This window comes from Trichomycterus rosablanca, chromosome 1 (assembly GCF_030014385.1).
Source record: "Trichomycterus rosablanca isolate fTriRos1 chromosome 1, fTriRos1.hap1, whole genome shotgun sequence".
NCBI lineage: Eukaryota > Metazoa > Chordata > Actinopteri > Siluriformes > Trichomycteridae > Trichomycterus > Trichomycterus rosablanca.
Genome location: NC_085988.1, coordinates 38,987,301 through 39,001,199, shown reverse-complemented (window position 1 = coordinate 39,001,199; position 13,899 = coordinate 38,987,301). Strand labels below are relative to the sequence as shown.

General features: G+C 39.4%; 2 protein-coding genes across 3 annotated transcripts; one reads left to right on the top strand and one right to left on the bottom strand.

Annotated features, from left to right (window-relative positions):
* Positions 1-2,719: 2,719 nt before the first annotated feature.
* urahb (urate (5-hydroxyiso-) hydrolase b) lies at positions 2,720-4,145 on the bottom strand. Of its 2 annotated transcripts, XM_063002673.1 has the most exons (4): positions 4,134-4,145; positions 3,299-3,420; positions 2,964-3,099; positions 2,720-2,855 (listed from the first exon to the last, which is right to left on the bottom strand). In XM_063002673.1, exons 2-4 carry the CDS (start codon positions 3,418-3,420, stop codon positions 2,766-2,768), a joined length of 348 nt encoding a protein of 115 aa, XP_062858743.1. In that variant the 5' UTR covers positions 4,134-4,145; the 3' UTR covers positions 2,720-2,765. The 2 variants fall into 2 exon arrangements, with proteins under 2 accessions (XP_062858743.1, XP_062858732.1); XM_063002662.1 differs by lacking the exon at positions 4,134-4,145 and having other exon boundaries at positions 3,299-3,435.
* A 2,040-nt stretch (positions 4,146-6,185) lies between these two features.
* Positions 6,186-13,539, top strand: LOC134320065 (fibulin-7-like). Its single transcript, XM_063001403.1, has 6 exons — positions 6,186-6,251; positions 8,412-8,586; positions 10,619-10,789; positions 10,887-11,039; positions 12,994-13,024; positions 13,110-13,539. Exons 1-6 carry the CDS (start codon positions 6,186-6,188, stop codon positions 13,537-13,539), a joined length of 1,026 nt encoding a protein of 341 aa, XP_062857473.1.
* Positions 13,540-13,899: the final 360 nt, after the last annotated feature.

Genomic DNA, 13,899 nt, shown 5'->3' with positions numbered 1-13,899 from the left:
GACTTCAATAATATAATAACAATCCCAATCAAATCCTTTTTGTCAAAATCTTTGGGGAAATCTGAGTAACTATATTTGTAAACAATGTTGCTAAAATTCTCCTGGCAATGAATGAGTCTGTCATGCTCTTGTGTCCGCACATGTTTTCACCATACGCCCACTGAGTCAAAAGAAAATTGGTGGTGTTGGACAAGACAGCCCAGATTCACACAAGAAAATGCATGAGCATAGCTAGACCCAGACTAAAAAGAGCCTCTTAGTCTTTAAGACTATGACTAACTTTATGAACAGTGGAGTCTTAAGACGATTCGACCTGCCTGCAAAGAATTTGAAATACAAAAAGGAGAGTGTCATTTGCATGTACAACAAACAATTAAAGACAATTGACTCAAAAAGCATTCAGACCCCTTGACATTTATGCACTTTACTGTGTTGTGGATTTGATTTAATTGCAATTTGTACTTCTCAATCTACACTTAACCACTGCATATTACATCATGTTTGCTTTATCAGAGATGTGCGTCATTGCATGTGGTGGAGTGATGCACTGATAAAGCTCTGTTTTTTTTTCTGTGCTACATGGTGGTTCTAACTGTGTGTATTAGAGTGCTTTCAGTTATTTTGTGCTTCAGGTACTGATTATATCCCACACAATCATTAATCAGTAATCCAGCACTAACTAAAGTTAAAAAACAGACTTTACAATAATAGAAGCCTGCCACAGAAACCGGCAATTTTGACCGTGTGACCGGCATCATAGATTAACAGAAATACTGAGACCTTCTGTGGTGAAACTGAACCTTGGAGATAACTGGACATTTTCAGCTAGACAATGATCCCGAGCACACTTTATGTCAACCAAAGCTTGGTTAAGGAATCAGTCCTGAAATTACGTCGAATGGCCTTCTAAATGTCCAGATTTAAATTCTATAAAACATATGTGGTGGGATGTAAGGTTGCAGTTGCAGCATGAAAGCCAACAAACCTCAATGAGCTGGAAGCTTTTGCACAAGAAGACTGGGTGAAGATTCCACAAGAGAGGAGACAGAGGCTTGGAAGACTTCCCAAAATTAGGTTACAAAAGCAAAAGGATGTTCCACCAAGTACTGAGGGTTATAAAATAGCACACATTACATTTGTATACACATCACTATTATATACCTATTAAAGTAAATATTTTGTATTTCGAATTGGAACTGATACATATGTGCTTACTGATATAAATATGTTTATGTTTTAGTGTGTGTATATATTAAACACTTGATAAGCAATGAAAACTATGGAATCATAGACGAACAGGTGACCCGCATACACGCCGAGTTTAGCACGAAGACTACAATATGCATTAAAACTTATATTTGAACTTATAATAGTATCCATACATAACTTATATTTACGTCTACTTTTGTAATATCTACTTATTGTACAGAGTAATAAATAATTTGGCTGATAGTAGGTTGGTGCTAAAACGTTAATAAACGTGCTGTATGATTGCTAACTAACATTTGCGGTTTGCTAATGTTAGTTACTAATGCAGTTGCACTTCGTTTTCTCTAACCATTTAATTTTAAGAACTATTAAACATAGCATTACAGTTACCAACCACGAAAAATACATCATAAAAAACCAGCTCACTTGTAAAAAAATCGCTGTTTTGTCTAAAGGTTTAACATTGTCTGTGTGGGTTTCAGCTGAGCGCATCATTGCCAGGCCCAAACTTAATTGAGTAATTTACCTGAACCGTGAATCAAACACGCACCGTTTCAAGTTTATACAAAGAATTACTGTCGCGTTGTTCAGCTGTACTCACCCTTAGGTTTAACGTTCAAAACCTGTAATTGTTTTCTGACTGGGTAAGTCCTGGTACCGGAGCCGCACAATGTAACGTGCGCATTAATTAGAAACTTCGTAAAAATAAGGGAGACGTTGAATTCGAAAGGAGTCGAAGCCTTTCAGAACAATGAGTCGACCCCAAAGCTTTGTAGTTACAAAGGCATTGATTCCACTCATGTTTGTGCAAATATGTAAGGCTTGATACTAAGAGACATAGGTGTCGTCGACACCAACGTTTCTGGAATCGAACTGCACTGCAACTCAAGAATCAATGCACTCCACTACCCTACCATGTCAATCTGCTCAAAACCTGCTTTAAAATGTTTAGTTAGTAGTCAGGCTTGTCCTGGGTTTTTACCAAGAACAGTATTTAATTTTTACAATGGCCATAAAATCTGACATTATGCAGTATTTTCTGCCATTAAAATAGCCAAACATTTTAATTCCACCTTAATTTCTACTCTCCATTTTTTACCATTTACTGTAGCAGTGGTGTCATGTTGACACAGCAGGGAGTGAGACTGGTTCCTAACACCTGGAAACTGAATTTATACCTTACAATATCATATTGCCATGCACTTCTCAAAAACATGCAGAAAGTGATTGCAATGGACTGTCTGTAAATAGTTTGTGTCTCCTGATTTCTTAGCTTTAATTCTTAGGAAAATAAGTAGACATTGGGGTCAAATGCTTTTATTTATTTATAAATGCTTTACAATAACATTTACGTTAATGCAGTAGTCAGACTTTGTCATTAAGAGTTACAGCACTGCAAAATCTAGCTTTTTTATTTATTAAGCATAACACTTGTGCAGAATGCTTAATATTTACTTATCAGTGTACAAATTAACACTTTATTTGCAAAATTGGGTGTTAGAAAAGGCTTTCAGGACTATTTTGACAACCCACTTTAATTCAACTACAAGCTCCTATTACTTGCTTCTGTAGGTGCTGTATGAATATCTGTTGAGTAATAGAGGAAAGTGAAACTTCTGATCTGGGTCTGTAATAGTGAAGACAATCTAGGTACAAAATATTCAAAAGGTTAGCACATTGTATAACAACATATATTTACATCACAAATATCACATTTAATTAGCCAACAAAAGTTTAATCCATCTTTTATTTACCTCAACATATGGGTAAAAACTAGTCTGACCCAAACTTTCCCAGTACTGGCCAGTCTCAAAGCGTATTTTGTACATTCCTACAGTAAAATCTTGCCTTGTGATTAGCTCTGAACAGTGACCATCTTCAGCTGTGGTTCTAGAAAGAATAAAAATAAATATTAATACTTTCAGTACATTATTCAGTCGTTCTTGATTCAATACATTTTTCCCAACATGTTTGGACAAAGAAGTGTATTCCAATCATACAGTCATGGAGAAGAAACAGTTCTGTTTTGTTGGTTTAAATACGTGAAGGGAATTTTTCCCTTTAAGATTATTACTAAAAAGAAATGTACCCTATAGTTATGAGGTTCCAGACAACCATCTGAGGGTCCAAACGATGCAGACTCAGGGCCATGCGTGATGCAGGAACCCCATCTGCAGTGTTCAGCACATGGATACTAAGAGAACTGTCCATCTTTAATGTTGTCATACTGCCTCTGGTTAGTGATAAATATAAACACAAGCTTTTCAGTAAATTATATATATACAATTTATACAATCTTATGGAATAGCAGTTTAAGAGGAACATGCCCAAATCCAGCTGCAAAGCTTAAAGAAGCGTATTTAAAAAAAAACACTTTAACTGTAACAGCTGCAAAAAGGCTTCTACAAGGCTTTTAAATAGGAGTTTTCAGTTTTTGATATTTAATTTTTTTTTTTTTGCATTCTTTGAACAATATACATTTTTTGTTTTTGTACATTTATTCCTGCTGATTGACTTTTTATATCAAAGTAAAAACACTACAATGCACAACTGGTATTAAATAAAGATAATTTTTAAAAATAATTCTATTAACTGTGATATTTGAGCTCTGTAATTACTGTGGTGCAGTTTTTTAAAATAACTGTCTGGCATATTTTAGAATTACTTTTTTTGTTTTGTTTGCTACCATTGTTTAAAAGTGTAAGTTAACAAGTTTTGTAAAATATTTGTTCCTTGGGTCCTCAGAACCCAGGTATCCACAAGAATAGAGATGTGCAGCCCTAAAATAAACAGCCATAAGAAAAAGTGTTGAGATTTTCTTTTTACCCCACCTCTGAAAACTTATCATGCACAAATTTCCAAGATGCCTGTAGTGTCCATGGTTCCAAATTAATCACAAAGATTTTAGAAGTATTCACAAAAACGCTGGATGTAACATTTATATCTTCAACTAACTTTTTAAAATATCTGATCTATCCCATCTGCAGGGAAAAAAAGGAATAAATTAATACCTTTTCTATTTGGATGCTCTGTTCTTACCGTCTGTGTTGCCTGCTTGTCCATTCACAGTAAAATGAGGGAGGCTGAACTGTACCGTTTGTTGATTATGGACCACAGCTTGACTTGATGAGTTAATCATTAACAACAATTCATCAGCTTAATGTTTAAACAAAATAATAGCCTGTTGGAGTTTTTATGTACCAATCATAACTCATATACAAATCATCATTAAAAGTGATTAAAATTAAGCTTGCACTTTGAACTCATGTGACTTGCTTGCAAGATATTAAACAACAAGTCACTCCAGCTTTAACCAGTGGTCATTATTTTTATTAAAACATACACAGCAATTTGTGTAAAATAAATGTGTTGTACAGAGCTTGTTTTGACTACAAGTCTATTACAGTCATATGTGAAATCCTTAGCTTTGCTGAGGGCAGAAATCAGCTTATATTATTTAATTTATGACAGAATACAAAAATATGAGGCTTTGTTGTATAATAGAACAAAAGGCATTAACATTCTCTATTGTGTTTGATCATGCTGGTGCTCAACTAAAGTGTCATGTGGTTTAACAAAAGATAAACAGTAGAGGCTGCAACAGAAGCAGAAAGCTGATTAGTTTATCATTGATTTTGTTAGTCACGAATGCTAGAAGAACAACCAACAAGTTATAAGTCCCTATATAAGAAAGTTACAAAGTAGTCTGAGGTAAACAAACAGTTTGTTATTTTTAGAAATTACGGACAATTCAGTTAGCATTATCATGCATTTACCATTCCCAGTGTCTGCATGCATATTATTCCAGATGTTAAATTCATGAATGGGGTGGCATGGTGGCACAATGGGTATCGCTGTTGCCTCACAGCAAGAAGGGACTGAAGTTTGATTTCCCGGAGAGTCCTTTCTGTGTGGAGTTTGCATTTCCCTGTGTCCATGTGGGTTTCCTCTGTAATGTGTGAATGTGTGTGTGTTTTGTCCAGTAAATCAGTGGTAAAAGAAAATGAATACACTAATCTTAAGTTGCTGCTTTATCCTAATCAGTGTTGTGGAAACACTAGCTTTAAAATTAAAATACTGGACATTGAGCCAGTAGGTTTCAACAGGTTACACACGGATCTGTTGCTAATTATGATTATTACAATAAATTAGGAGGCTGCGCATACTTGCACTTTATATATCACCATGTACTGTATGTACGTTTGTATGTAACTTTATTGATCCCCAAAGGGAAATTGTAGAGTTACAGCAGCAGTTCACAAACATCACAATCATCACACAAAGCACCACTTGTTGCATGTTTTCAGAACATTCACAATAAACTTGTACAAAGTATATCAACTATTGTGTTGTTACAAATAAGGTCAAACAATGGCCTTTATTATAATGGCTATTTTTCCAGACCAGGTGCATGTGGTGTAAACATATCTGTCCATATTCCAGTAAACTTTTATGGAAAATTTGGATTGCAAAGTAAATATTTGTAGCCTCAAAGAACCAAAATATTTTCTTTCATAGGTAATTTAGAACTTAAACTTGCATTCTCAGACTCTCAGATTTTCACTTAGTTTTTATCTAGTGTTGCAAGTCTTTTGTACATGATTAAAAGGCAGTTGGATAAAATATCTAAAAACTTAATAGGCTACTGGAAGGCTGTAATTTGCCTGCCCTTATCGTGACCATATATACTGTATGTCCAAACCACATACGACACTATTAATAAATATGCAATTTAGAAGGGAGTTGGTTTCAAAAGCAGCCTGAATGCTTTCCAGATGTACATAGATCTCTCACTGAGGTGGGTTTCAGGTTTTTTTTTCTGAAGGTAAATATAGCATATAGCTGTTAAACATCAGGCATAGCAGAATAAACCTGAGCTGCTCACAGGCTTTAAAGAGGAGTTATTTTAATATTAACGTACTGTTTCAGAGGATTCCTGTTACACTGTAAATGTAAATTTAGTTGATTGTGGTAAAATGTATCACGGTGTAATATTTTTGCTAATGTTTTCTACATGCCAGATCCTCAGATCTCACAGCCGGGTAAGTGCTTAAGCAAATTACTGTATTTAGAACTGCAATGCTATTAAATTAAAGTTGTATCAATAGTTTAAGGTAAACAGTGTTTAAAATTAAGCTATTTAAATGTTCTAAATTAAAAAAATCAATAGATGTCAGCATAATAACTTTATAAAAACTTAACCTGGTTAAGAGGGACATGACAATGTGGGTCACATACGTTCAGGTCCAGAATTGCTGCTTTGTTAATTTATTGTAACAAAACATATTAAAACAAAAACTGTGCTACAATCATTTGCACCCTGCATTTGGTGATTTTCTGGCAAAATGCTGGTGCTAATATTCTGCACAATTTGAATACACGTCATTGGTTCATTGTTTTAAACTTCTTGTTTACTGACCAAACATACAGGGGTTGGACAATGAAACTGAAACACCTGTCATTTTAGTGTGGGAGGTTTCATGGCTAAATTGGACCAGTCTGGTGGCCAATCTTCATTAATTGCACATTGCACCAGTAAGAGCAGAGTGTGAAGGTTCAATTAGCAGGGTAAGAGCACAGTTTTGCTCAAAATATTGCAATGCACACAACATTATGGGTGACATACCAGAGTTCAAAAGAGGACAAATTGTTGGTGCACGTCTTGCTGGCGCATCTGTGACCAAGACAGCAAGTCTTTGTGATGTATCAAGAGCCACGGTATCCAGGGTAATGTCAGCATACCACCAAGAAGGACAAACCACATCCAACAGGATTAACTGTGGACGCAAGAGGAAGCTGTCTGAAAGGGATGTTCGGGTGCTAACCCGGATTGTATCCAAAAAAACATAAAACCACGGCTGCCCAAATCACCGCAGAATTAAATGTGCACCTCAACTCTCCTGTTTCCACCAGAACTGTCCGTCGGGAGCTCCACAGGGTCAATATACACGGCCGGGCTGCTATAGCCAAACCTTTGGTCACTCGTGCCAATGCCAAACGTCGGTTTCAATGGTGCAAGGAGCGCAAATCTTGGGCTGTGGACAATGTGAAACATGTATTGTTCTCTGATGAGTTCACCTTTACTGTTTTCCCCACATCCGGGAGAGTTACGGTGTGGAGAAGCCCCAAAGAAGCGTACCACCCAGACTGTTGCATGCCCAGAGTGAAGCATGGGGGTGGATCAGTGATGGTTTGGGCTGCCATATCATGGCATTCCCTTGGCCCAATACTTGTGCTAGATGGGCGCGTCACTGCCAAGGACTACCGAACCATTCTGGAGGACCATGTGCATCCAATGGCGGTGCCGTGTATCAGGATGACAATGCACCAATACACACAGCAAGACTGGTGAAAGATTGGTTTGATGAACATGAAAGTGAAGTTGAACATCTCCCATGGCCTGCACAGTCACCAGATCTAAATATTATTGAGCCACTTTGGGGTGTTTTGGAGAAGCGAGTCAGGAAACGTTTTCCTCCACCAGCATCACGTAGTGACCTGGCCACTATCCTGCAAGAAGAATGGCTTAAAATCCCTCTGACCACTGTGCAGGACTTGTATATGTCATTTCCAAGACGAATTGACGCTGTATTGGCCGCAAAAGGAGGCCCTACACCATACTAATACATTATTGTGGTCTAAAACCAGGTGTTTCAGTTATTTTGTCCAACCCCTGTATATGGACATTTTAGACTAAACTAATAGATGATAAGATTAGATAGGTAGCTCGATAGATAAATAGATAGACAGACAGACAGACAGACAGACAGGCAGACAGGCAGACAGACAGACAGTTTTTAATTCAATTTAAAATGTTCCTTTACTAAATAAGCCAACATTATGGAGCTGACTGTAGGTCTGGTACTTTTTGTTTTTTTGCCTGTTACTTTTGTGGGTGGAAAAGGCTTAAAAGAATAAATTCTAGTAGTCAACTGAAATTTGGAATCCAAAGCCCACCCACTGACCAGTTGCAGCAGGGGATTGAGTTAAAATAGAATTATGCTACAGTATGTTACATAAGTTAAGTATGGTTCCTATTTCACATTTCCCTTCTCTCTTCCCTAATTTTTATAATTTCCAATTCCCTGTTGCTCAATATAATCAATTAATAAATATTACATTTGACAAATATCTTGAACTCCGAAGCACAATGGGGCAATTTGACAAGTTTAACTAATACCATTAACTCTATATTGGCACAGGACTGTGTAAGCAGACGGGAACTACAGGTCACTCTACGACATGTCCATAAAGTGCTCATAGCACACGAGACCTCGTTTTTGCAGAGTGTACGAAGCTTCCACGAAAAACTCGGCATGCTAAAAAACAGCACATTCAAACACAGCAGCAGCATCAGCACGGCCAAGAACAGCACCGGTCAGTAGAGCTGCAACCATGCTACATGAAAAATAGTAAATACACGTAGATACTGAAATTACACCTGCAAAATACTAAATTAGCTGGAGTATATAAATGTATCTTTTTATTATTATGAAATTCAACTTTGGTGCTCAGGCGAAACAGCCTTCTCTTTTGCTAGTCCACCAACATTCAGGTGCTATTGGCAGGCTAGGCATCTACAGGGGTTGGACAAAATAACTGAAACACCTGTCATTTTAGTGTGGGAGGTTTCATGGCTAAATTGGACCAGTCTGGTGGCCAATCTTCATTAATTGCACATTGCACCAGTAAGAGCAGAGTGTGAAGGTTCAATTAGCAGGGTAAGAGCACAGTTTTGCTCAAAATATTGCAATGCTCACAACATTATGGGTGACATACCAGAGTTCAAAAGAGGACAAATTGTTGGTGCACGTCTTGCTGGCGCATCTGTGACCAAGACAGCAAGTCTTTGTGATGTATCAAGAGCCACGGTATCCAGGGTAATGTCAGCATACCACCAAGAAGGACAAACCACATCCAACAGGATTAACTGTGGACGCAAGAGGAAGCTGTCTGAAAGGGATGTTCGGGTGCTAACCCGGATTGTATCCAAAAAACATAAAACCACGGCTGCCCAAATCACGGCAGAATTAAATGTGCACCTCAACTCTCCTGTTTTCACCAGAACTGTCCGTCGGGAGCTCCACAGGGTCAATATACACGGCCGGGCTGCTATAGCCAAACCTTTGGTCACTCGTGCCAATGCCAAACGTCGGTTTCAATGGTGCAAGGAGCGCAAATCTTGGGCTGTGGACAATGTGAAACATGTATTGTTCTCTGATGAGTCCACCTTTACTGTTTTCCCCACATCCGGGAGAGTTACGGTGTGGAGAAGCCCCAAAGAAGCGTACCACCCAGACTGTTGCATGCCCAGAGTGAAGCATGGGGGTGGATCAGTGATGGTTTGGGCTGCCATATCATGGCATTCCCTTGGCCCAATACTTGTGCTAGATGGGCGCGTCACTGCCAAGGACTACCGAACCATTCTGGAGGACCATGTGCATCCAATGGCGGTGCCGTGTATCAGGATGACAATGCACCAATACACACAGCAAGACTGGTGAAAGATTGGTTTGATGAACATGAAAGTGAAGTTGAACATCTCCCATGGCCTGCACAGTCACCAGATCTAAATATTATTGAGCCACTTTGGGGTGTTTTGGAGAAGCGAGTCAGGAAACGTTTTCCTCCACCAGCATCACGTAGTGACCTGGCCACTATCCTGCAAGAAGAATGGCTTAAAATCCCTCTGACCACTGTGCAGGACTTGTATATGTCATTTCCAAGACGAATTGACGCTGTATTGGCCGCAAAAGGAGGCCCTACACCATACTAATACATTATTGTGGTCTAAAACCAGGTGTTTCAGTTATTTTGTCCAACCCCTGTACATTAATATGATTGGCTATGTCTGGAGAATGGCTGAAGCCCTGCAATATACTGATACCATGTCCAGGGTATTCCTGCCTTGCCAGTGTTTCCTGGTAAAACCGACTCTGCTGCAACCCTGACCAGGATAAACCAGTCGAAGAAAATAAAAATTAAAGATCTAACTTATTTCTGAATATTGTATTGAGTAGATTTAACATGTTTGCTGATAGTGTAACTGCAGAAAATAAAACAATCTTTACATCAATTTAGTTCATTCTACAGTACATACTGTACATGTAATCAATGTATAGAACAGGCTGAATAATCTTATAATTATTTCATATTAATCTTTCAATTAGCACTATAAAAATGTGATAATGTTCAAGTAAATCTTTTTGTAATTGCTAAGATATACACTGTCGCCAATATAGAACTATTGTTTTGCTACCTAATATACCGTCTGTGGATATATCCACTTTAAATGCTAAATAATACACTAAGGAAAAGTTTGTAAAGACACAACTATGTGGGTTTCTATTTACCTCCTAAATTTGGTAATTTAGTAATCAAGGATGAATTTTATCTTATGGCACAGCAGCAGTATGTCCACCTCCAAAACCACTGGCCAATGGCAGGATGCTGGGCAGGATGTTCAGAGTGGGACATGAAGTGCACTTTCTGTGTAGTCCTGGTTTCCAGCTGTCAGGGCCGGAGACTAGAGAGTGTTTGGATTCCCTTATGTGGAGTGGAGAGCAGCCAACCTGCAAAAGTAAACACCAATGTATTTAATATGCAAAATATTACATTACAAACTTAGTAATAGACAAATGTCTGATTATCTTACCTGTATGACATTTCCCCCTTAGCTACAGAGGCTGGAAAAAAGAATGCTACATTCTTTTCCTCGTTAATCTCGGGGTACGTGCAGCCTTCCCGCTGCATCGAGCTTCAGGGCTCGTTACACTGCACCTGTCAGCAGGGCTACAGCATCTACAGCCAAGATAGAGGCCTGTGCACAGGTAGCACTAGCAGAATTTCTCAATCATTTTTGTTCTATAATTTTAAACCTTCTTCAGGCATAAATAAGAAAAAATAGTGTTAAAGGTTCCTTTTAGAAAATAAAGGAAATATTTAATTGCAATTGAATCTTTTACAAAATAGGCAAACTTAAAAAAAAAAAAAAAACTACAACTTGGGTGGCATAGGAGCACAGCAGTTAGTGTGGATCGTACACAGCACTGAAGTCCTAAAGGTCTGTGTTTAAACTATTAGTCTCTATTAAACCTGATCTACAACATCCCTGATCAGAGGGATTGCTATTATTTATTTATTTGGATTTTATCGTCATGTTTTACACACTTTATTTACATTCATTACAGAACAGGTAGTTACAGGTTACACATGATTCAAACACAGTCATGGACAATTTTGTATCTTAGATTCATTTCTGTTATTGGACTGTGGGAGAAAACCCACTCAAACATGGAGAGAACATGCAAACAACACAGAAAGGACCCAGACTGCTCATGGGATGGGATGGATGGATGGATGGAATGGGTGGGATGGATGGAATGGGTGGGATGGATGGATGGATGGATGGAATGGGTGGGATGGATGGATGGATGGAATGGGTGGGATGGATGGAATGGGTGGGATGGATGGAATGGGTGGGAGGGATGGATGGATGGATGGATGGAATGGGTGGGAGGGATGGATGGATGGATGGAATGGGTGGGAGGGAGGAATGGAATGGGTGGGTGGGATGGATGGGTGGGATGGATGGATGGATGGAATGGGTGGGAGGGAGGGATGGATGGATGGAATGGGTGGGAGGGAGGGATGGATGGATGGAATGGGTGGGAGGGATGGATGGATGGATGGATGGATGGATGGAATGGGTGGGATGGATGGATGGATGGAATGGGTGGGAGGGATGGAATGGGTGGGATGGATGGATGGATGGATGGAATGGGTGGGAGGGATGGATGGATGGAATGGGTGGGATGGATGGAATGGGTGGGATGGATGGAATGGGTGGGAGGGATGGATGGATGGATGGATGGAATGGGTGGGAGGGATGGATGGATGGATGGATGGAATGGGTGGGATGGATGGATGGATGGAATGGGTGGGAGGGATGGATGGATGGAATGGGTGGGATGGATGGAATGGGTGGGTGGGATGGATGGAATGGGTGGGATGGATGGATGGATGGATGGATGGAATGGGTGGGATGGATGGATGGATGGAATGGGTGGGAGGGATGGATGGATGGAATGGGTGGGATGGATGGAATGGGTGGGATGGATGGAATGGGTGGGAGGGATGGATGGATGGATGGATGGAATGGGTGGGAGGGATGGATGGATGGATGGAATGGGTGGGAGGGAGGAATGGAATGGAATGGGTGGGTGGGATGGATGGGTGGGATGGATGGATGGATGGAATGGGTGGGAGGGATGGATGGATGGAATGGGTGGGAGGGATGGATGGATGGAATGGGTGGGAGGGAGGGATGGATGGATGGATGGATGGATGGAATGGGTGGGATGGATGGATGGATGGAATGGGTGGGAGGGATGGATGGATGGATCCAACTTTGTCATTGCTCAGTACAGGTACAAGGCAACGAAATGTAGTCATGAGTCATACAAAATTACTCAGATAACTCCAGAACCAATGTAACCCTGATTATTATTATTTCATATTACTGACATAAATTCAATAATTTAATAGATGAGAGTTTAATGAGGTTAAACTGTTAAAATGCTTATATTTACACCCACTTTGGCCAGACACAAGTTTGATCAAACAAATATGACTAAAGATGTGGATGAAAAACTAAATATTAAGTAAAATCTGTGTAGGCCAAGTTCACGAATAAATCTGATAGGACACAACATCAATTAATAAGGGCCAATTATATACCAAGAAGCTTTGTGGTTACATAATCAAATGTATTTAAATTAGCAGTCCACTATGAATGCTCACACGAGTTGAACATGTCAGTTCTCTACATGAAGACCAACCTACAGAAAACTGCTGTTAATCCTTGTCTAAACCTTGCATTTCCTTAACATCTGTTTCAGGCGCTGTGAACGTAACCCATGTGTCCAGGGAAACAAAGCTTGTCTTCAGGCCCCCCTCTCTGTGAATTTTCACTATATGTCAGTGGTGTCTAACATGAGCACTCCACAAGTCCTGTTCCGGGTCTCAACAGCCCGAGTGCTGGGAGATACCCTGCGCTTTGGCCTGCTGGGAAATCAAGGAGCTGGGCATTTTACCATGCAGCGTGTAGACAGACAGAGTGAGGAGCTGCTGCTGGTGGAGCCGGTACAAGGGCCTGCCATGCTGGAGGCTGACGTGGAGATGAGCGAGCTGGAAAAGAGAACACTGCTGGAACGATATGTTACAAAAGTTACACTCTGTCTCTTCATACAACTTCTAAAGTGGAATAAGGCTAGGCTACCCAAACAGAATTGTGTAATCACATTAATGACCACATATGTTTACAGGTAGACTGAACAAAAATGTTTTTAACTACAAGGTGGAAATGTATACAGAAGATTTTATACAAGGTCACTATAATAATAAAACATGTTGCATATATGCCTGAGGAAAAACTGGGCTGGCTTTTTTGTGCCAGTTTTTTAGACACATTTTCAAGCATCCTTTATCCAACCCCCATCTTTTCTACACACAAGCCAAACATGACAGATGTGTGTGCTAAGCAGATTCTCTAGACACTACTGTTGTGTGTATTGTAGGGTAGTGAAGCAATATTAAACCAAGTACAAAAAGAGCAAATTTATCTGTCAGGCCAAGAAGATTTTTAGCTAACAATATTCTATGCAGTCTAATTGATACTAATGCATAAAA